The sequence below is a fragment of the Aotus nancymaae genome, unplaced genomic scaffold (assembly GCF_030222135.1).
Source record: "Aotus nancymaae isolate 86718 unplaced genomic scaffold, 86718_ANA_hifiasm-v0.15.2.pri h1tg000049l, whole genome shotgun sequence".
NCBI lineage: Eukaryota > Metazoa > Chordata > Mammalia > Primates > Aotidae > Aotus > Aotus nancymaae.
Genome location: NW_026988463.1, coordinates 17,164,129 through 17,188,778, shown reverse-complemented (window position 1 = coordinate 17,188,778; position 24,650 = coordinate 17,164,129). Strand labels below are relative to the sequence as shown.

The 24,650-nt window shown below is 47.2% G+C and overlaps 1 protein-coding gene across 3 annotated transcripts in view; it reads right to left on the bottom strand.

Annotated features, from left to right (window-relative positions):
* The window catches only part of XYLT1 (xylosyltransferase 1), a 375,146-nt gene that overhangs the window by 84,410 nt on the left and 266,086 nt on the right, over positions 1–24,650 (bottom strand). For all 3 annotated transcript variants that reach the window (XM_064362527.1, XM_064362528.1, XM_012464641.3), the window contains 2 exons: positions 8,407–8,579; positions 6,222–6,424 (listed from right to left, as the gene is read on the bottom strand). In XM_064362527.1, the coding sequence (XP_064218597.1) occupies positions 6,222–6,424; positions 8,407–8,579 (376 nt within the window). The remainder of the gene's footprint in view (positions 1–6,221; positions 6,425–8,406; positions 8,580–24,650) is intronic.

Here is a 24,650-nt window from a genome sequence, read left to right as displayed (position 1 = left end):
CACACCTAGCTAATTTTTGTATTTTTAGTAGAGATAGGGTTTCACCATGTTGGCCAGGATGGTCTTGATCTCTCGACCTCATGATCCTCCCACCTTGGCCTCCCAAATTCCTAGGATTACAGGCGTGAGCCACTGTACCTGGCCCTCTTTTGTTTTTTACTTTTTTTTTTTTTTTTTAAACAGAGTTTCATTCTTGTTGCCCAGGCTAGAGCGCAATGGTGTGATCTCAGCTCACTACCCCCTCCACCTCCCAGGTTCAAGTGATTCTCCTGCCTCAGCCTCCAAAATAGCTGGGATTAAAGGAACCTGCAAGCATCCCTGGCTAATTTTTCTATTTTTAGTAGAGATGGGGTTTTACCATGTTGGCCAGGCTGGTCTCGAACTCCTGACCTCAAGAGATCCACCTGTCTTGGCCTTCCAAAGTGCTGGCATTAAAGGCGTGAGCCAGAGCACCCGGCCAAGGTCTCTTACTACAAGTCCAAACCAAACAACAGTGCAAAGTGCTTTTGGCTTTATCTCTTCCTGCAGCCAACGTAAAGCATGTCAGGTCTAACTCCCTGCCTCAGTCAACAGAACATACGAATAAAACCATTATACCTTTTGAGGATTCAAGACCTAGCAGGGCCTCAGAGTTTGAAAGCATCCATTTTCCACTTTCATCCATGTGCTGGGTATACAACCAGCTCCAGCCGGAGCCTACGTGGGCCAGGAAGGCATGTCAACAGCAAAGCAGGAACACCCACAGTCTCTAAACACTCCTGGCTGCATATGCCAAGTTCAGGAATATTCTCCATGTCCACAAGTGAATTGGTTATATTCTGTCTTCCCTGAAACATCCAGTCTTCACAGCCTGACTTTGCTTTTCCCACCTTTTTTTTTTTTCCCTTTCTGAGACAGAGTCTTAGTCTATCACCCAGGCTGGAGTGCAGTGGTGTGATCTCAGCTCACTGCAGCCTCTGCTTCCCGGGTTCAAGTGATTCTTGTGCCTCGGCCTCCTATGTAGCTGGAATTACAGGTGCACACCACCATGCCTGGCTAATTTTTGTACTTTTAGTAGAGATGGGGTTTCACCATGTTGGCCAGGCTGGTATCAAACCCCTGACCTCAAATGATCGGCCTGCCTCGGCCTCCCAAAGTGCTGGGATTACAGGCATGAGCCACCACGCTTGGCTCACTTTTCCCTCTTTTGACAGAGATGTGAGTTCAGGAAATACTTTACTAGTCTTTTAACTCTATCAAAGAGAAAAGGGAAAGTAACTCAGGTCCCACAGTTACTTACAGCCATGGAGTAATTTGGGTGTTTTAAGTGGGACTTAGGATGTTTAAGTTCTGTCTAAAATGCCCAAATAACCCCATGGCTAGAATAACAGCGTGTATCTATCAACTACTTTCTATCATGAGATACTGTGTTAGGTCCTTATCATGCAATATTTCATTGAAACTTCCTAAGAGCCCTCTGAAATAGGCACTAACATTGTGCGTATTTTAAGGTGGAGAAATTGAGATGCAGAAAGTTGAAGCAACTTGTGCCGACGTGGGGCACAGTCTGAAGCCAGGATGTCTGCGTCCGGGGCCTAAACAAGGCCAGTGACCAGTAAAGACCAGCATGTCTTTAATATCTAAGAGAGGAAGAATCTGTCCCCCCACCAGTGAGGTTGTGCAGGGGACACAGGGAGGTGACATCAAATCACAGAGCGGCTCACGGTGGCCACGTCGGGCTGGCTGGCCCCTTAGGTATCCCCCCGTTTTCAGTGCCTCTTAGAAGTGCCTGACTTGGGCACTTCTGCCCTTTCGAGAAGGCTCCCAAGTGTGCTCATTCTTCCTGGGATGGGAGAAGTAGTGGTTTTAGAAGCTACAGATGGGGCGGCAGATGGGAAGTGAAAACCTATCAGCGTTGCCCAGGATGAAACCGTTCGTCTGCAAAATTCATATGCTTTTGTGTAGGGCAACTTCATGAAAACAACAGCAAGAGGAAGGAGCCATGCTCGATGCATAAAGTGCCTCTGGCTGTGAGGCTGGCAATGAAGAGTGGGCAGAATAACTGCTGGGAGGCACCGTGGACATGAGATCGGTGAAGCAGAGGAAGCGGATGAGAAAGGCCAAGAGACAGAGTGACCTGAAACACGAAAGAAAAACCTACAAATCAGACAACTCTCTTCTCTGAACCCCAAAACAGGCTGCACACATGGCCTGAGGAAGGATTTCTGGGGCGCTCAGAGATACAAGATGAGACCTTGGATGTAGCTTATGTAGAAATGGCTGACATTCATTGAGCACCGTCCAAGTGTCCGGCAGGCTGCTAGGTTCTATTATTATACCCCGATTTTGCAGAGACTGGATTTACTTGCCCGCGGTCATGCTGCTAGCTAAGTGGGAGAACTCGGATTCGAGCCCTAAGCAGTCTGATATGAGAGTCCAGGCACTTGCCCTCCTGGGTACCGAGCGGAGCTGGACTCTTTAGGGGAAGTGGCCACGCAGAGCAACCCAACAGTGGCCGCTAGGGGGCAGCAACGTGCATGTCTACCTGGCCTCAAGAGGTCTCTGGCTTAGTGCAGGCCCCAACCTAGGCTAGCATGACCTCTGAGGCCTCCACTGGGAATGCAGAGAAGGAAGAATATGGGAACTTTGAGCATAGCGCCGAAGACTCAGTGACAGACAACGGAGGGGCCTCCCAGGACCATCCTGGACATCCTGGCTGCAAGGCAGTCTCACCACTACTCTGCCCAGCCACAAGTTCAAGGGGTAGGTTTCCTTCTGCGCTTTCAAGGTGGTTTGGGGCCATCCTGCCAGGCCAGTTCCACCAATTTCCCTAGGAGGCCAACTTCGAGCCAGAAAGAACACCAACTCTGCAACCAGACGAAACTGGTTCTAATCCCTGTTCCACCATGTATGCATCACGTGACATTGGGCCTCAGTTTGCCCCTCTGTGAAACAGGTTTGTTGCAAGGGTTGAAGCAGTGTCTGCCACACCGGCTGCTGTGCTCAGCATTTTCGGACATTTCCAGACTCAGTCCCTTCATGGAAGACGGAGAGGGAATGTTCTAACCCCTCCTTGCTGTGTGCGTGTCTGAACTCACTTCTCATTCTTTTATTATACACTATCCATTGTTTAAATTTCTCAAACGCAACAAGTTTGTTTCTGACCCACATTGTGCCCAGGGTGTTCCCTCTATAGGAAATGGCGGTTCTGAAGGGGAGGCAATTTTAGCTCCCAGAGGACATGTGTCAATGTGTGCACACACCTGTGGTTGGCACAAGTGGGCAGAGTGTGCCCCTGGCATCTAGTGGGTCAAGGCCAGAGACGCTGCTACGCAGAATCTGAAACTAGGACGTCTGCGTCCAGGGCCTAAACATGTGACCAGTGAAGACTAGCATGTCTTTAATATGTGAGAGAGGAAAATTCTGGCCCCTTCAGTGACGGTTGTGCAGGGGCATAGGGAGGTGAGGTCAAAACGCAGAGCTGCTCGCAGTGGCCACATCGGGCTGGTTGGGTCCTTAAGTATCCCCCAGGTGCCTGACTTGGGCACTTTTAAGAGACACAATGCACAGGACGGCACCCACAGCAAAGAATTAGCCATCCCTAAACATCAGCAGTGCCGCTGCTGAGAATCCTGGTCTAGAAGGGTCTCTTTCTCATTTCCCTCCAATGGATCCCGTCTTGTCCTTTAGGTCTCAGCTCAAAGCTGAATATTCAGAGGCCTTTCTGACCTCCTGATTATGCCCCTCGAGTTTTTCTCCACTCCCACGTCTTCCTTTCGTTATGGCTCGTTCGCACCTTGCACGATGTGTCTTTTTTGGCAAGATCATCTAACTCCATCTTCTCAACTAGGATACACCTTCCATGAGCAGGGGAGAAGTAGAGGAAGCTCCATCACTTTTGTTCACAAAATGGACTATTAGGCATGTAGCATGGTAGTTGCTGAGCAAATGTTTGTTGAATAAACGAACAAAATTGTGGTTAAGTAAAACTCTGCCAGCAATGTTCTATAACCACACCCTTTTACCCCTCTGTGCTATGGACAAAAGAAAACAGCTGTTTTTCTAGTGTCCATCATTTTTCTCAGGTTCAAGGGTGTCAGGTGTGCCATGTTCAAACTGACCAGAGATTGTGGCCCCCTGGCACCCTCTGCAGGGTCTAGGGTCTCCCAGCAGATGGCGGGATGTCCCCCAGCCCAGGACTGAAGAAGGCCCCCCAGTGACCATGCTGTGAAGAAGAAAAGCCAATTCTAGCTTTAAAGAGAGGACTTTCTTTCACCCTTCTACCTTATTTGGGTTCTGATTCAAAACCCAAACTCTTGGGAATATGTGGCCTAGATATTTGATGCCATTAAAACATGCCTGCTCATATTTTAGGTGTAAGCATCACTGTGATGCTGTCTTAAAAAAAGAGATCTTTTCTAGATATCAACTGAAATATTTATAGATACAATTATATGATATCTTAGATTTGCTTCAGAATAATCCAGTGTGGGGGAAGAGGATGAAAGTCCAGACAGAAGAAAAACAGCCATGAATTAACTGGGGTGACATCGATGAGGGAGTTCATGACGCTATTCTTGGTACTCTTGAAAGTGTTTGAAAGTTGCCTTAATGAAAGTTTCTTTTTTTTAGGACTTTCATCTAGATCTCCTGGGAATGCCGCACCCAATAACCTTGTGCCATTACAGGGAGGAAGGCCTCCCTCTTCATCCCCATCCACTTTCCTTTTCACCCTTGTCAGCAAATCCAGAGGAAAGAGCTGCCCTCCCATTAGAAAATATCAGCCTGGGGCAATGGCTTACACCTGTAATCCCAGCACTTTGGGAGGTCAAGGCAGGCGGAAGTTCGAGACCAGCTTGGCCAACAAGGTGAAACCATCTCTACTAAAAATACAAAAATTGGCTAGGTGTGTTGGCAGGTGCCTGTAGCCCCAGCTACTTGGGAAGCTGAGGTAGGAGAATTACTCCAACCTGGTGGGTGGAAGCTGTAGTGAGCTGCAATCACGCCACTGCACTCCAGCCTGGGTGACAGAGCGAGACTCTGTCTCCAATATATATATATATGTATGTATACAAAATCTCTCTGTCACACACACACACAGTTCACAACAGCATTCAAAGTATCATGCCAGTGGCTTCCATCTTGCTTTGACTAACAGCCAAATTCTAGGATCTCCCCAGTCTAACCTCAAATTACTCTCTGACCTTGTGTCTCTTGTTATGTTACCCGTCACTTACTCTGTTCCAGCTACACTGAGCCCCGCTGTTCCTCACACAAGCCAGGGGTGGTCCCACCTGTGGGCTCAGCCCCTGCCTTTCTGCCTGCCTGGACCACTTTCTCTGTAGCTGTGACTCTCTTTTTCATCTTCTTCTGTTCTTATCCGTGAAAACCTTCCTGGCCACTGTTGGTAAAATTACAACTCTCCCCTGCGCTGGCCCTTTGCTTTATTTTTCTAAGATACCATTTAACTTATTTTGTTGTCTTCCTACTTGAATGGAAGCTTGTGATGGTTAATATTGAGTGTCAACTTGATTGGACTGAAGGATGCAAGTACTGTTCCTAGCTGCGTCTGTGAGGGTGCGGGCAGACCCACCCTCAATCTGGGTGGGCACCATCTAATCAGCTGCCAATGAAGCCAGAATAAAGGCAGGCAGAAGAACGTGTAAAGAAGAGACTGGCTGAATCTCCCAGCCTGCATCTTTCTCCCGTGCTGGATGCTTCCTGCCCTTGAACATCGGACTCCAGGTTCCTCAGCTTTGGGACTCTCGGACCTTTGGCCACAGACTGAAGGCTGCACCGTCGGCTTCCCTACTTTTGAGGCTTTGGAACCTGGACTGGCTTCCTTGCTCCTCAGCTTACAGACGGTCTACTATGAGACCACACCCTGTGATCACGTGAGTCAGTACTCCTTAATAAACTCCCCTTTATACATACATCTATCCTATGAGTTCTGTTCCTCCAGAGAACCCCACCTAACACAAAGCTCCACGCAGGCTGGAGTTTCAGTCTGTTTAGCGCACTGCCGTATCAGCGAATAGAGTTGGGAAAACCATGTGCTCAGTCTGTATCTGCGTGAATGAATGAGTGAACGAAGACATGATTCTCAGGTCCAGTCAGAATCCTATCCTGAGAGATCTTGTAGAGACCAAGCATCAGTCTCCTTCTGCCTCCTAGCTTCCCAGCCAGGACCAGCCAGATCAGGATATCAGACCAGGCCGGCTTGGGGCCCTTGGCCGCCTTACCTGATGGGGTAGTCGGCTGCACTGAGGTTGATAAAGAAGTCCCAGGGCCAGTCGGTCATCTCCAGGAGATCCCGCATGCTCTGCAGGTAGGTGGACAGGAGGCTGGCTCCTCCCCAGATGGTGGCCATTCTCCAGGGGGTGACGCGGACGTTGCCGTACTGCCTGGAGAACTGGAGCACTTGCCGATGCAGGTAATTAGAGCGCTTTTCCCAGGAGAGAAAGGGTGACATTCAGTGGCCTAGAAAACACCCAGGCATGCCCCTCACCCCTGTCCCCTCTCTGTCTATTTCCTCCTGGTTGGGCACTTCTGAGCACAGTGGACTTTGCCAGGTTTATGATTCTAGACTGAGATGTCTTTCTGCATTGCAGTTCAAACTTGCATTATTTTTTACATTTCAAATTAGCTATTTGAAATGCAGATTCCCTGGCCCCACTTTTGAGCTAATGGTTCACTAAGCTTGGGCTGGTGGTGCCAGGGACTTTACATTTTTACATTTTTATTTTATTTATTTATTTTTTGAGATGGAGTGTCACCATGTCACCTGGGTTGGAGTGACGTGGTGCCATCTCAGCTCACTACAAACTCTGCCTCCTGAGTTCAAGCAATTCTCCTGCCTCAGCTTCCAGAGCAGCTGAGATTATAAGTGCACACCACCAGGCCTGGCTAATTTTTGTACTTCTAGTGGAGATGGGGTTTCACCATGTTGGCCAGGCTGGTCGTGAACTCCTGACCTTGGGTGATCCGCCCGCCTTGGCCTCCCAAAGTGTTGTGATTACAGGCGTGAGCCACTGCGCCATGCCAGCTTTGCATGTTTATACATGACAGCTGCATGGGGTCTGAGGATGACAGGCTGGGAAATATGGCTCTATCTATACCCATGTATATTTCAGAGGCAGAGTTTCTGTTTCTGGTCCCCCCTCCTACTCATCGCTCCTCTGTCAGCCTCTCACAGCTCTGCTAGAAGCCAACCTTTGGACAAGACACCCCCTTTGCCTTCTTGACTAAAGGCATAATTACGTCACCAATGGAAACCTCTGAGACAAGGTAGCTCAGGAGTCCACAGGGCAGCTGCAGGTTTTTGTTAATAAAGTTTTATTGGCACACAGCTATGCTCATTAGTTGACATGTTCTCCTTGACTGCTTTAGCACAAGTGAAGCACTGAGTAGCTGTGACACAGAGTGTGTGGCCTGCAACACCTAAAATATGTACTATTGGGCTTTTCTTTTTTTTTGTCTCACTCTGTCAGGCTGGAGTACAGTGGCACAAACTCGGCTCACTGCAACCTCTGCCTGCCAGCTTCAAGTGATTCTTCTGCCTCAGCTTCCCAAGTAGCTTGGACTACAGGCGCGTGCCACCACGCTCAGCTAATTTTTGTATTTTTAGTACAGACGGGGTTTCACCGTGTTTGCCAGGATGGCCTCGATCTCCTGACCTCACAATCCACCTGCCTCAGCCTCCCAAAGTGTTAGGATTACAGGTGTGAGCCTCTCTGGCCTTGTATAGAAAAAGTGTACCCTCCCATGGGATAGTGATATGGTTTGGCTGTGTTCCCACCCAAATCTAATCTTGAATTATATCTCCCATAATTCCCATGTGTTGTGGGAGGGACCTGGTGGGAGATAACTGAATCATGGCGTCGGTTTCTCCCGTACTGTTTTCGTGATAGTGAATTAAGTCTCATGAGATCTGATGGTTCTATAAGGTGAAACCCCCTTTGGCTGGCTCTCATTTTTCTCTCGCTGCCACCATGTAGGACATGACCTTCACCTTCTGCCATGATTGTGAGGCCTCCCGAGCCATGTAGAGCTGTGAGTCCATTAAACCTCTTTCTTTATAAATGACCCGGTCTTGGGTATGTCTTTATTGGCAGCGTGAAAATGGACTAATACACGTAGCTATTCCCACAAAGTATGTGAGAGGCAGGCAGAGGGCACTGAGCAGAGAGGAGAGGTAAGAAACAGCATTTACGGAGAAAGCTGTAAGTCACAGCTGGAAACTTTGAAACCAACACACACATAGAGGCAGCACTTTAGGACCCAGTGCTCTGTGGAGAGGCAGCTGGTCAGCTTCCAAGCATTTTCTGAAAGTGGACAGCCTGTATTTGTGATGCAGAGGAGAGGATCAGAGAAGGACAGACAGACCTCGAAGGAAGCCCAGCAAGGAGCGATCACAGATCCCCTCACCTTGTCCACGTGAATGTAGAAGAAGTGGTCTTTGTGGTAGATGGCCTTGAACATGCGCTGCAACTGCCGAGAGGCGCGACCGTGGACCACCAGGACAAAGGCGATTCTGACCGGGTTGGCCGGCATGTACTCCACGGAGTCCTCGTCCCACTGCACGTTCTTGTTGGCTTTACCTGGGGAAAATCAGAGAGGAGAAAGTGAGGCTCTGCCATCCTCTGGGGGTGGGAAGTTTCCCTGATGCTGCTTCTGGGGACGATTTCAGGGGCACAGTCATCAAATTGGGCCTTAAACTATCATTTAATGCCACTAAGCACGTTTTAAGATTCTCACACTGTCAGGCACAAAATGGGTAGGGGACCCTGGGGTGCTTACAACATAGTTTTCATCCTGAGGAGCTTAAAAAGCCTGGAAGCACATGGACACGTATCAAGCTACTGAACAAGGCAGGAGGAGGTGAGAGCTCTAAGAGATGTATCCCTGAATCACAGAGGAAGCAGCAGATATTTCTGAGTTAGGAAATTACACGTGTAATCTTACATGTGTAAGTAAGATTCCATGCGTTGTTTTTGCCAGTCCAGAATTCATTCTCCCTTCTTCTAATAGCATCCAATATATTTGTTTGTTTTAATGATGGTAAGAGCAGACAGCATGAGTTCTACCCTCTTAACTAACGTTTACTACAGTATTACTACCTATCAGCACAATGCTGTACGGCAGGCTCTTTAGAATTTACTCATCTTGCATAACTAAAAGTTCATCATCCAATACCTTTCGAGGTATCATCATCCTCTCCTCCATTCTCGGTCCGTATGGGTGGGGAAGACCTAACTCCATCATCAATTCCAGAGATGGACCTATAGCTTAGGCCTGGCCAATTGGAACGCTGACCCTCTGTAGTCATAGTGTTGTTCAGAGATGAACACATGACCAAGTTAATTAACCAGTAAGACAGAATGCCAGACTTTTGTTAGAACTACTGAAGAGAGGTTCTTTCTTTCTTTCTTTTTTTTTTTTTTTTTTTCCCGAGATGGAGTCTGACTCTGTCACCTGGGCTGGAGTGCAGTGGTACGATCTCAGCTCATTGCAACCTCCGCCTCCTGGGTTCAAGCAATTCTGCCTCAGCTTTTTGAGTAGCTAGGATTAAAGGCACACAGTACCATGCCTAGCTAATTTTTGTATTTTTAGTAGAGACGGGGTTTCACCATGTTGGCCAGGCTGGTCTCAAATGCCTGACCTCAGGTGATCTGCCCGCCTTGGCCTCCCAAAGTGTTGGGATTACAGGCATGAGCCACCGTGCCTGGTGAGAGGTTCTTTTTCTGTTACACATGAGACTGGAAGATTCTAAGAGCCTTCCTGCTCCCATGTGGAGAGAGGTCGCCTGAGAGCCTGAGAAGAAAACTAACGTGGAGTACATTGCCAAGGGGTGATGAGGGTGCAGGTGCTTGTGGCCTGCCTTGAGCTCCTGCATCAGTGGTAGACATCACCCACTGTCATCTATTATGTTCTTTAAAAGCCAAATCCTCTACCACATCTACTTGGATTAATAGTCCCAGGCATCCTTTTTTTCTGCTCAAGCAATGAAACCACAACCAGCCATGTTTTATTCCAACAATAAGCCACAAAGACTTCTCTCTTTCTTCCCCTTGCAGAGGGAAGCCTTCAGACAGAAACACAGCTTCCTGCTTTATTACAATTCCAACTAGAAATCTCCTAGTGTTCCTCAGCCTGATTTCACTTGGGTCCAACCCAATTTCTTATGGGTTCTGGGTTTATGGGACCCAGGACACTGTCAGGGTAGTCGCTGCCAGTGTTCCAGAATCTCAACAGGGAGAGCTGAAAATGGAGACTGTGGGGCCGGGGGATTAGGACATCAAGAGTCTAAGCTGTCACTGGAAGGCTGAATGGCTGCTGAAGGAACAAGGCTCTTTCTATGCAGTTTCAGAAGACAGCTCAAGATTGACATAGATAATGTCCAAATCACACCACACAGCCTCTATGGCTGCTGTGATCTGACTGCTCCGATCTCCCTGTCCTGGACTGGTGGTTCTCACATTCCATCTTGTCCCCTGTCCTCCTTTCTCTTCCTCAAACAAGCTCATTTCTGCCTTAGGACCTTCTCCCTGGCTTCCTGTGACCTGGAAAGCCCTCTCCCCATGGCTTGGCATCTCTGCATGGATGCATCTTCTTGTCATTAGTTCACAGTTCAAAAAAGGGACTCCTACCTCTCACCACCATCTCTTTTATTCTTTCACTTCACCTGGTTTCAGCTTTCTGCATAGCATGTAACACTGTCTGCAACTGTTTATCTGTTTACTTGTTTATTACCTGAACACGCCACTAGCACATCAGCTCCAAGAGATGAGGGGCTATTTTGGTCCTGTTTACCACAGAATATGCAACACTTGACCAGTATCTGACACACATCTGGCTCTTGGTGAAACAAAAGTTACAGGAAGGCACATGTGGGATCAGTAAAATAACAATACCTTTTATTGAGCATTGACCAGCCCTTGACATTCAATAGATCATTTAATCCTCCTAATGATCCTACAAAGTAATGCTATTATCCCCTCTTTCCAAATGAGAAACCACAGCTTAGAGAGGCCAAGGGATTGCTTCAAGGTCATACTGCTTTAATTAGTTAAGCTGAGATTCAAACACAGGTCTTATTCCAAAGACCATGCACTGAACCACTAATACACACTACATGATCATACCTAGAGTTTGGAAGGAAAAGTTTATAACAATTGCTTTTAGTTGCTTGTTGCTAACCAAAAACTTTGTAAGTTAGTTATTGCAGGCAGGTAGGCATGCAGTTAAGAACTAACATATGTATTGCAGTATTTCTGTATTAGATGAGATGCTCATTCCAGGTGATCAGTAATCCTCTGTCTTTCCATCCATCCATCCATCCATCCATCCATCCGTCCATTTATTTATCCCTTTACTCATCCCTCCACCCATGCACCCTTTCATTCATCCATTTATTCATCAATCCAAATCCAACCACTCATCCATCATCATTCCACCCATTCATCCATCCATCCATTTACTCATCCATCCAAATCCAACCACTTATCTGTCCATCCATCCACCCATTCATCTATGCCTCCACCCATCCACCCATTCATTCATCCATTTATTCATCCATCCAAATCCAACCTCTCATCCATCCATACATCCATCACTCCACCCTTCATACAGTCATTTACTGATCCATTCAAATCCTACCACTCATCTGTCCATCCATCCAAATCTAACCACTCATCTGTCCAAACATACAGCAAACCCTCCAACTATGCATCCAGCAAAGCATCCAAGAGCTTATCATCCCAAACACCATCCATTCACTTAAGGTGTATGGGGCCTTTGAGATTAACCCTTGCTTTTCCCTGTAGCCATGAACATCTTTTGCTATAGTTGTTCAATGAGCAAATGAATGAATGCATTCTAAAAAGAGTGGCTGCTCTGATACAGAGGAGCTGGTGTTTCTTAAGTGCCTCATATGCATCCATCATTATTTGACCCTGGGAAAAATGCACTATCATCCTCTGAGGCTCAGAGAGGTCAGCATGTTTCCCAGGTCACACAGTGAGTGAGGACAGAGGTGGGAGGGGAAGTCAAGTGTTGCCGAGTCCAAAGCCAGCCCTGGTATTTCCACTTGCTCTCTGCAGAAGTGGAGATTTGGGATATAGAGAATAGGTGTAAGGACTCTATGATGGTCTTTAAAAAGGGCTTGGAAGGTAATGCTGAAGCCTTTTGCAACTTCTCTTTAGGGTTTTAAAAGGCAGAACAGATTTACAGACAGACACAGACATGGATCCTTTTCTTTTGGAGAAAGGGAGGAGTCCTGCGAGATCAAAGACAAATCACTCCAGCAAGAGAGCTCCCTTGGCTTAAATATAAAGTCATCTTTGGGTCAGACAGTTAGTCTGGGGAGCTGCAAAGAGAATGAGAAACAAAAAACCCAGAGCTCTTCTGGAGAACAGCTATTCTGGGGAAGGGGTGGGTGGGAAGGAACAAAAATATCTAAAGAAAGCAGACATGCAGAAGGAGAGATGGAGATGGAGATGGGAATGGGGATGGGGATGGGGATGGGGATGGGGGATGGGGATGGGGGATGGGGGATGGGGATGGGGGTGGGGGATGGGGATGGGGATTGGGGGATGGGGATGGGGATGGGGATGGGGATGCGGATGGGGGATGGGGGATGGGGGATGGGGATGGGGATGGGGATGGGGGATGGGGATGGGGATGGGGATGGGGATGGGGATGGGGATGGGGATGGGGATGGGGGATGGGGGATGGGGATGGGGATGGGGGATGGGGATGGGGATGGGGGATGGGGATGGGGATGGGGGATGGGGATGGGGATGGGGATGGGGGATGGGGATGGGGATGGGGATGGGGATGGGGGATGGGGGATGGGGATGGGGATGGGGATGGGGATGGGGATGGGGATGGGGATGGGGATGGGGGATAGGGATGGGGATGGGGATGAAGGGTGGAGCAGGAAAAAAGCAAGTCAGGAGAAAGATTAACCATTTACTGAGTGCGTACTATGTGTTAAGCAATTTCCGTGCATGATTTTATTCACTTCTACCAAAACTGCTATGAAAGCAGGGCTACTACCTTTCTATTGTAAGCATGAGGAAGCTGAGGCTTGGAGAGGTCCTGGTTAGAAAGTGACTGAGCTGAGAATGCAGTGAGTCTGTGATCCCAGAGCCCTGTGATTGTCACTACGCTCAATCAAACTGTCCTCATTTCAAAAGGAGGAAGATCTGTCCCTAGCGGAAGTGTGTCCAGCTTTCAGCTGCAGGACAGATAACAATGACACGTGGTCAGAACTACGTGAGTCTTTACGAACATGGAACTCTCTGAAAGACCAAAACCCAAACGGTGCCCTCCAAAAAAAAAAAAAAAAAAAAAAAACCATGATTTTAACAATGTAATCAGATTCCCATGGCACAAAACATAAAATAAGTGGAAAAATCAGAGTGATTAGAGGCAGCAGGAGAAGCTGACTTCAGATGAATGTTAACAAGCCAGGTTTATCGGGGGAGAATATCAAGTATATTTTTGCAGTGCAGGTGTCAAGGCTGAGGATGGGGGTCATGAAGAGCTCCACCAGTAGATAGCTGTGCTGTGTTAGTTCTGTCACTCAAACTCCATAGTTCTTAGCAGCAGTGTGGGTCAAACAAGGACTATGTAATCTTTGGGCTCCAAAGACATAGCAGACATGAAGGTGCTTTGCAAGGGTCAACATGCTGTTCTAATGTTGCGGTGCTGGCAAAGATCATGTTAGTGGCGTCTTGCAATTATATAATTTGGGAGGAGAAAGCAAGGTGCAAGGGTTTAGAACATGACCTGTGGTCAGGCAGATGTGTCTGACCTTGGTCCTGCTATGCAATCTCTCCAATCCTCAGTATTCTCATCTGTAAAATGGGTATGTATAACCACAGAATCTACCTCATATGGAAATTCACACCCAGGAGAGAGCACAGTGCCTGGCATGTAGTAAATGCTCACTGAACTACACTATCATTGCCATCATTTCTATGGCTGCTTACCCACGATGATCGGGATTCAACCAACAGGCCTAGCTCCAGAGTTCCACCTCAAGGCTGCACTGGCTCCCAGGGCGGTGTGTACTCTAGGGCCCGCTGCTTGCAAATAAACATCCACAACCGGAATTTCCCTCTGTGGCATCTGCCCAGACCACAATTAGTAACAAATGCGAAGGAGCTGCTTGACTGGAATAGTTATTACACCAACAAAGCCTTTGATTCTATTTATACTCTGAAAGGGCTGCTTCCGGCTGCTGCGAGGGGCACTTTCTGACTTGCTTCCAACTACGAGGGTTAGCTGGGTCTTGGGAATATAGAGACATGGAAACAAGGTTGTATGCAAATGGAGCTTGGGTTAGGAAGCTTCCAGCTGGAGCAGGACCAGCTTCGATGCTACCTGGGAAGGTGTGGGCACTGGGATTTAGAGCTGGGGTCTAGAATGTAGCCTTGCACTGTGTGGACTTAGTAAACACACTGCCCATCTCTGAATGTCGGTTCTTTATTTATAAAGTGGATAAAGAGCAACAAAGTGGATTCAGATTCCTGTTTCTGCCGTGAACCAGCCATGGGGGCCTGGGAAAGTCAATTTCTTTCCTTGGTCCTGTAGACGCTCATAAACAAGTAACGCTATCAGATGCATGTCAGATACTCATTATGCTGGGCACGGTGGCTTGCGTTTATCATCCCAGCTACCCTGGAGGCTGAGGTGGGAGGATTGCTTGAGCCCAGGAGTTCGAGGCTGCAGTGAGCTATGATGGCATCACTATACTCCAGCCTGGGTGACAGAGCGAGACCCTGTCTCTAAAAATAGATTAAAAAATAAACAAAACCAAACACTCATTATGACCTAAGCCCTATCCAAATGTGAACTCATTATTTAATTGTCTCAGGTCTCAGAAGGCAGGTGCCATGTTAGGAGTTAGCTTCAGAATGGAGACGACCGCTTGGGTCTGCTGGACTCCAAAATTCCTATTTTGCCAAATGAGGGGGATGAAATTTCTGGAAATTTCTTAATCGTCTGGAATTCTAACCCAATCCAGGAGTTAGCATCACCACATAGGGAACTGTACCCCCTTTAGAGTCAGGTTGATTTTTTTTTCTTTTTTTTTTTGAGACAGAGTTTCGATCTTGTTTCCCAGGCTGGAGTCCAATGGTGCAATCTTGGTTCATGGCAACCTCTGCCTCCCAGGTTCAAGCCATTCTCCTGCCTCAGCCTCCCGAGTAGCTGGGATTACAGGCGCCTGCCACCATGCCTGGCTAATGTTTTTGTATGTTTGGTAGAGACAGAGTTTCACCAAGTTGGCCAGGCTGGTCTTGAACTCCTGACCTCAGGTGATCTGCCTTGCCTTGGCCTCCCACGGTGCTGGGATTATAGGTGTGAGCCATCACACCTGGCCTAGGTTGGTTTTCTTAATAGCTGTTGGTTTCCTACGAACCAAGGTCATGCTCTTTTCTCTTGTAGGATGCCATCCTGGCCCCTGGGCCTGCCACAGAGCCAAGTTTGGGGGAGATGCCTCAATGAATGATTTCTGACAGACAGATTTAGCCAGACATCTTCATGTACAGGTCCTGGTGGTGCGGGTGAAGTTGAAGACTCAGGCCCGAGAGGTGACCCCTAGCTTTTTCCTCTCATCCAGCAAACTGGCTGGGGACTGGGCCCCCTATTTCCTGGAGGCTTTGGGGTAGCCTGTGGACTCTTGCTCAGCAGCACCAAACCCCACTGAGAGGAGACTGTCAATGGCCCCAAAACTGCTTTGCACATTGCAACTGCTGCTTACTCTGGGCCACCAGGTCCCCTCCTGCCCAGCTTAATGAGAAGAGAGGGGCGAAGGGGATCTGAACTGTGGGTCGTGGTATCCACAGAGGGCCCCATGGTCCAAGGATGAAGGTGGCCAGGCCAGCACCCATCGGGTCTCAGGAGAAATGACCTTTCCTTGGGGAGCCCTCCCTGACTTTCTTCCCAATTCCCATCTCTTCATTTAAAAAAATTTATATTTACATTTTGTTTTAAGAGATGGAGTGTTGCTTTGTCACTCAGGCTGGAGCACAGTGCTGTGATCATAGGTCACTGCCACCTCAAATTCCTGGGTTCAAGGGATCTTCCCACCTTAGCCTCCTGAGTAGCTGAGACTATAGGTGTGGGCTAATTTTTAAATGTTTTGTAGAAATGGAGGCTCACTCTGTTGCCCAGGCTGGTCTCAAACTCCTGGGCTCAAGCAATCTTCCCTCCTTGGCCTTCCAAAATGCTGCGGTTACAGGTGTGAGCTACTGTGCCTGGCCCCCATTTCTTCTTTGACTTCCCTGTTGCAGAACCTCTGAACATCCTGCACTTCTCCTTTAAAAAAAGAAGTTGGCTGGGCACGGCGGCTCATGCCTGTAATCCCAGAACTTGAGGAGGCCGAGGCAGGCAGATCACCAGGTCAGGAGATGGGAGACCATTCTGGCCAACGTGGTAAACTCTCGTCTCTACTAAAATACAAAAAATTAGCTGGGCATGGTGGCATGCTCCCATAGTCCCAGCTATTTGGAAGGCTGAGGCAGGGGAAGTGCTTGAACTCGGGAGGCAGAGGTTGCAGTCAGCAGAGATTATGCCATTGCACTCCAGCCTGGTGATAGAGCAAGACTCCATCTCAAAAAAAAAAAAGAAAAAAAAAATTGTAGTCAAAGATAATACATGTTGAGTATCCCTTATGTGAAATGCCTGGAACCAGAAGTGTTTCCGATTCTGAAGTTTTTTTTGGATTTTGGAGTATTTGTGTATATGTAATGAGATATTTTAGGGAAGGGACGAAGCCTGAACACAAAATTCACTACTGTTTCATATACACCTTATATACATAGCCTGAAGGTAACTTTATACAGTATTTTAAGTAATTGTGTGCATGAATCAAAGTTTGCATTAAGTATTTATGTACAGAATTTTCACTTGTGGCATTATGTACCCAAAATGTTTTGGATTTTGGAGTATTTCAGATTTTGGATTTTTGGATTAGGGATGCTCAACATATATAACATATAATTTACCATTTTAACTTTTTTTTTTTTTTTTGAGATGGAGTCTCACTTTGTGGCCCAGGCTGGAGCACAGTGGCATGATCTCAGCTTACTGCAACCTCCGCCTCCTGGGTTCATTCAAGCTATTCTCCTGCCTCAGCCTCCCAAGTAGCTGGGATTACAGGTGCCTGTCACCACCACGCCTGGCTAATTATTTTGTATTTTTAGTAGAGACGGGGTTTCACTATGTTGGTCAGGCTGGTCTTGAACTCCTGACCTCATGATCCGCCCCCCCCAACCCCCTCGGCCTCCCAAAGCGCTGGGATTACAGGCGTGAGCCACTGCACACAGTCCAAGTATTTTTAGGTCTACAGTTTAGTAATAATAAATATACTTACACTCTTGTGCAACTATTATCACCATCCATCTCCAGAACTCTTTTCATCTTGCAAAACTGAAACTTTCTATCCATTCAACAATAACTTCCCACTCTCCCCTCCTTCATCTCCTGGAAAGCCCCATTCTACTTTCTGTCTCTATGAATTTGATTACTCTGGGAAGCTCATATAAGTGCAGTCAGACATGATTCATCCATTTCCGTCTAGCTCCTTTCACTTAGCGCAATGCTCTCCAGGTTTGTCCATGTTGTAGCATATGTCAGAATTTCATTCCTTTTTCAGGCAATACTCCATTGTATGCATATAGCACAATTGATCCATTTATCTGTCAATGGACCTTTGAGCGGCTTTTGCCGTGAATGACGCTGCTATGAATATGGGTATACAAGTATCTGTTTGAGTCACTGTTTTAGTTGTTTGGAGTATATACCTAGCTATAGACTTGGTGGGTCATAAGGTAACTATTTGTAATGTTTTGTTTTAAGGAACCCATCCTGCACTTCCTAATTCAGCTATTCTACAGAGGAGCTTAGCTTGGGTCTGCATCCCGGACCCACCATTTATCAGGAGGTCACTTTGCCTCTCATGCCTCAGTTTCCTCATCTGTCAAAGAACTCACCTCTAAGCGATGCTGTAAGCACAGCTATAAATGAGGCAAAATAAGGCCATACCTGATTGTGGAGGAAGGAGTTTGTGTGGTGTGACTCTGGGGCTCTTGCCCATAGCACTTGAACTTGTAACTAATCACATGGCTGGAGAGTAATGAACAGGGACCTGATCTTGAGGACTATAGTGCTTCTGTTCCTTTTTTTTTTTTGGTGGTGAGACAGGATCTTGCTCTGTTGCCCAGGCTGGAATGCAGTGGTGTGATCCTGGCTTACTGTGGTCTCAAACTCCCAGTCTCAAGAGATCCTCCCTCCTAAGCCTCCTGAGTAGCTTGGACTAAAGGCATGCATCAGCAGAACTGGCTAATTAAAAGAAATATACATTTGTAGAGACAGTGTCTCCCTGTGTTGCCCAGGCTGGCCTCAAACTCACGAGCTCAAGCGATCCTCCCTCTTCAGCCTCCAGAGTAGCTGGAACCAGAGGCATCTATCCCAGGCCCAGCTAATTAAAAAAAAAAATTATTTGTAGAGATAAGGTCTCTATGTCGCCCAGGTTGGTCTTGAACTCCTGGGCTCAAGTGATCCTCCCCTTTCAGGCTCCCAAAGTGCTGGGATGACAGGCATGAGCCATCTTGCCCAGTGTGTTCTTAAATGAGATATCAGAGTTACCCAAGGGAAGATTCACATGCTGCTCACTCAGGACATTGAATGGCACTGAATCAGAAGGAAACTGTGAATCCCTTTTCAATTCTTACCCACTTCTCCTGAGTACCCTACCAGCAAAGTCTCAGGTCAATACAAACAAATCTTCAGCAGCGTTCCCCTACTGAACTTCCTTTTCCAAAAAGCAGAGTCCTGCCCACAGGACTTATTTATTTGCATTGTTGCTGTCTCTTCATGGCGAGTGACAGCAAGATTTCCACTTATGGCCATGATGCAAAATCATGGTTAAAATAAAATGTGCTTACATAAAAATAAAGGCGAGTCTATTGCAGTAAAAATATTACCAGAATAATAGGGCAGGTGGAATGTGGAGATGGCAGAATTGTGAAGGCTGGAGGGATGTGAGGGAAGCTTGGGGAATGTTAATTAGACTCCATGAGCTTGCTTCCAAACTAGGATGTGCTGAGTTTGTTAAACAAATGAGAGAAGGTAAAGGCCAAGTGCAGGGGGATGCTCAAGGAGCCCCATCCATCCTGCAAGGACTCAAGGGTTCAGATAACGTCTGATTTTCCAGGATTAGGGCTCTCACTTGCTTTAGGGGCCCAGGAGGGTTTGTCAGGAGTCTCTTGGGGTGGGCTTTTGGGACAACATCTCCATGCTAAAGAGACAGGGGTCTGCAGAGAAACACTGTCCTTTTGATTCTTACTCGAATTTGTTGAGTACATCACATTCATGTGGTTCTTTCATTCATAAGGCTTTTACCTCTTGCAACAGTGCTGTGTATGGAAATTATCCCCATTTATAGATAATCGTCCCAGGCTCAGAGACGGTGAGGAACTTGCCGAAGGTCATAGAACCAGAAGGTGGAGAAGAAATTAGGATACACATTGTTCTGACTTAAAATATCATGCTCTATGACCAGGCTTTGGCCAGCAAGCATCTGGGCATCTTCATCTTCACTCAGGCTCCCATGCTAAGCTCGATGGGAACCAAAGCATCGTGTTCTCAGAATGGCTTCGGAACCGTATCTCCCCTAGAGCAAGATTTCTTGTCCTTGGCACTACTGATATTTGGGACCAGATAATTCTTTGTTGAGGAGAGGGCTGTCCTGTGCACTGTAGGATGTTTATCAACATCCCTGGATCTACCCACTAGATGCCAGTAGCACCCTCCCAGTTGTGACAAAACCTAAAATGTCTCCATTCATTGATGTGTGCCCCCTGATGGGGGTAGGGCGCGGAGAGGCAAAATCGGTCCTAGTTAAGAACCATGGCTCTAGGACAAGCTCTCCAGATGTGGTCTCTGATAAGCAGCATCAGCAACACCTGGGAATTTGTTAGAAATGTAACGAATTTCTGGCAAAGTCCTCCCCTGTCTTGCTCTTGCTTGGGCCCTGTAAGACGTGGCCACTTCCCCTTTACCTTCCGCCATGATTGTAAGTTTCCTGAGGCCTCCCCCAAGCAGAAGCCTCAATGTTCCCTGTACAGCCTGCAGAACTGTGAGCCAATTAAATCTCCTTTCTTTAAAAATACCCACTCAGGTATCTCCTTATAGCAATGGGAGAACGAACTAATACAAGACCTTACCTCATTTATCCTTACAGCACACCTTTGAGGGAGGCATTCTGACTATTCCCGTTTTACAGGTAAGAAAGCCCCAACCCCAGACCTTCTGAATCAGAAACTCTGGGTGTGGGAGCCAAGGACTCTGTGTTGTAGTAAGCTCTCCAGGTGACTGTGATACAGGCTCACGTGTGTCTAGGCCAGTGGTTCTTAACCCTGGCTGTCCATTAGAATCATCTAAACATCTTTTTTTTAGAAAAACATCTTCATGCCTGGGCCTCACCCCAAGAAATTCTAATTTAATTATTTTCGTGGGTGCAAGGGGAATCTTTTGAAACTCCCCCTGTGATTCTGATGTGCAGCCAGGGTTGAGAACCACATTTTGGATACCTTCTTTTCTTTTCAACCACCTTTTAAAAAAACACATCTCTCGAGGTGGAAAGAATTTTACTCAAACACATCTTTGGGTGTTGCCTCAAATGCTCACAGCCACTCACTCCGCCAGAGACCGAAGGCTACCTCATTCATTATTTTTCTCCCACTCTGAGAGAATGTCTCCCTCCACCCCTGACCAAGCACTCAGGACATTTTCCTGCTCACTGATTTCCCCCCACCCCATTCAAGTCTGGAGTTATTAAACCACAGCCCATGGCTGAACCGTCTTATTGATTTTATTGTTCAGAGCCCTGGGATATTCTAATGATGTACTGCTCAATAAATGGAAACTGGTGGGATAGATATTGATGGCGTATGGTACATTTCACCGCAATTCGCTGGGTCCCAGTCACTTTGCCTGTTACATATCATCTGTGAAAACACTGCACTGTGGCCCACAAGCTCTTATCCATCCTGCTGATGTTACCTTTTCTGCGCATCAAGGATGAAAGAGCTATTATGAAAACAGCAACGTGACAACTGTGTGCCACGCCCGGGCTGAGCGCTTTCTAACAGACCTGATACGGTTTGGACCTGTGTCCCCAGCCAAATCTCATGTGGAATTGTAATCCACGGTGTTGGAGGTGGGGCCTGGTGGGGGGTGATCGTGAGGGTGGATCCTTCATGAATGGTGTAGCACCATCCCGTTGGTGCTGTTCTCTAGAGATCTACTTGTTTAAAAGTATGTGGGACTTCCCCTGCTTGGTTCTTTCTTCAGCCTGTAAGATGTGACTACATCCCCTTTACCTTCCACCACGATTATAAGCTTCCTGAGGCCTCCCTAGAAGCAGAAGCCTCGATGTTTCCTATACAGCCCCCGGAACTGTGAGCCAATTAAACCTCATTTCTTTATAAATTACCCACTCAGGTTATTTAGTAATGGGAGAACAAACTAATACAAGACCTTATCTCATTTACTTCTCACAGCAGACCTGTGAGGGAGGAATTCTGACTATTCCCATTTTACAGAAAAGAAAATTAAGACTTTGAGTGGTTACCTGACCTGGTCAGCTAATATGCTGCAGAACTGGGATTCAAATCTCCATTTGTCAGACACTAAAATAGGGACTTTCAACCCTTGAGGTAAACCATGCAAGGAAACAACAGCTTCTATTGTATTTGAACGGCCCTTCAGAGGGTTTCAGCACAAATCAGTATTTCACAGGTCCTCTTCCCTTCGAAAGCAGTATTTCTCAACAGGGACTAATGGCATTTGGGAAGAGACAATCGCTTGTTGTCCCATGCACTACAAGGCATTGGAAATCCCTAGTCCCTATAATAGCCTCTCCTCACTTGCATTTCCCAATGTCCCCTAGCAGACCAGCACGGCTACTGCTTGAGAACCACTCACCTCCCTGGGAGGCAGAAGGCTCCCTGCCAAGATGGCCTCCCTCTTTTTGGCAAACACACACAGCCACTCTGGAAAGGCAACGTAGCAGAGTGGAAATAAGTTTCGTTTTGAAACCTCATAGATCTGCATTCAAACCGTGGCTCTTCCCCCGGTAACTCTGAGAGGCAGGGCAAGTTATATAACCTCTCAAAGATTCTAGTTCATCGTCAGTAAAATAGGGATACACATTGACCCGACTTCATAAGGAGGAACTGATGGAATCATGTGCTCTGAGAAGTGCCTAGTACAGAGCAGTAGCTCTGAACCTGGGGCAATATTGTCTTTCCCCTGTCTTCTATGTGCTCTTTCCAAACGCCTAATCCACAGAATCCAACAGCATAAAAAGTGATGATGTTTTATGCCACTAAGTTTGGCAGGGGGGTTGTTACCCAGCAGAAGTAACTGGAACGAATGCCTATGATATGCCAGGCAGGCACCACTCTGGGAGTGAATAATAGAGTCGTGCACACGCCACAAGAGCTTTTGCTTATGAGAAGCAGCCTCTCCTGAGAAAGAAGACAGATAATAAACACGTAAATATTTCCAGGACCAATACGTGGTATGCAGAAAATGAAATGGTGGCCATCATTGTTATTGCCTTAAATAATGACTTGCAAGTGACTACATTTTCCCTTCTTCTCTTTCCAACTTCATTTCCCACTATGCTACTCCAATCACCATTTCCCCGAAGTCAAAATGTCATTTAATCTCATGAAACCTCTGCTTCTGTTCCTTGGTGCTGGGGTATCCTTTCCTTTTCCAAAGATACTATTTGCTAGGACTGAATTGTGTCCCCCCGACAATTCATATGTTGAAGCCATAGCCCTCCTGTGACTGTATTGGAGATGTAGCCTTTAAGGAGGTGATTACGGTTAAATGAAGTTGGGCCAGGTGCAGTGGCCCATGCCTGTAATCCCAGCACCTTGGGAGGCTGAGGAGGGTGGATCACTTGAAGTCAGGAGTTCAAGACCAGCCTGGCCAACATGGTGAAACTCCGTCTCTACTAAAAATACAAAAATTAGCTGGGTGTGGTGGCACACACCTGTAATCCGAGCTACTTGGGAGGCTGAGGCAGGAGAACTGCTTGAACCCAGGAGACAGAGGTTGCAGTGAGCCGAGATCATGCCACTGCACTCTAGCCTGGGTGACAGAACAAGGCTCCATCACTTAAAAAAAAAAAAAAAAAGTTAAATAAAGTCATAAGGGTGGAACCTTGGATTTAGGGGATTTTTGCTTTTAGGAGAGGAGACACCAGAGAGCTTGCTATCCCTTTACCATGTGAGGTTGCAGTGAGAAGTCAGCCATCTACAAGTCAGGAAGAGGGCCCTCACTAGAACCCAATCATGCTAGCACCCTGACCTTCAAGTCATAGCTTCCAAAATGGAGACAAATATTTCTGTTTTTTAAGCCACCCAGTCTACGGCATTTTTTAAAAATGACAGCCCAAGCAGACTAATATACAAGTCAAGGAGGCAAGGGATGTGCCCCTTACGCTACCATCGACAGGTTGAGTGAGGAGTTAACTAGGTAAGAGAAGAGGGAAAAGTGTCCCCAAGTAGAGGGAACAGCATATGCAAAGGGCCTGTCAAGAATGACAGTATCATAAGGAGAAGACATCCAGGAAGGCCAGTGTGGCTGGAACTCAGAGGCCAAGAGGAAGCACAGAAGATGAGGATGGGCAGAGAGCAGAGGCACCACACAGAGTCTTGGGTACTGTAAGGCCGGTTGCCTCGCCGGGAGCTCTGATGCAAACCCCTCCTTTTTTTTCCCCAAAGCCCGGACATGCTCAGATAAGCTCAGACACGCTTGGACATGTTCCCTTCTCCCCTTCTCACACAGCCTGGCCTTCAAACAAAGGCTTGTAACCATACCCAATAGTAGTCCTGCTTTGCCCACACCCTGCTCTGCCAAACCAATCGAGCTATTTCACTCCCTATAAAACCCCATGTCTGAGAGGAGTCCGTGTGACTTCTCCGGTCCCTCCTGTTGGACCACAGAACCTCACCCAGGAGCCTGAATAAACCCTTCGCATTGGATCTTCTTGTGCTGGTCTCAGTTTCTTCATTTTAAACTCAAGAACAAACCTTACAGGTACCACTTCAAGGACTGCAATGAACGAGAGTGACATGCCCTTACAACAGGCTTGTTAGCCACAATTGAGGAACAGGTGGCAGGCAGGACGCATTTTGAAATTCCCAGGTGGGGTGACATGGGATGCTTTGCTTCACGGCATGGAGTGGAAGACAGGCAGGAACCCCTAGATCCTCCTACGCTCTGCGCTTGGTGTGTGCAGAAAGTCTGCTCCATCTGCACTCCTTGCCCTCTTGACCCAGAGGCTGCTGTTCGCAAGTTCTCCCACGAGCCTTCCTGTCGCCTGACATTTTCATCTCTGTCCTCCTTCCTCCTCTCTTGAAGGGACTCGCAGGCTCAATAAATACTGCCAGGGAGAAACGCAGCGACTCATCTATTTTTATTACAAATGGAACCTCTTGAGGAGGGAACAACTCTTATTTGCTTCTCAGGGTAAGGGTTTTGACAACAGGTTTATTTTCTCCAACTCTCCAAGGATTAAGTGAGTAACACTCTCAAGTTAACAGTACATTAATTAATGCCAAATTGGTTGGAATTTT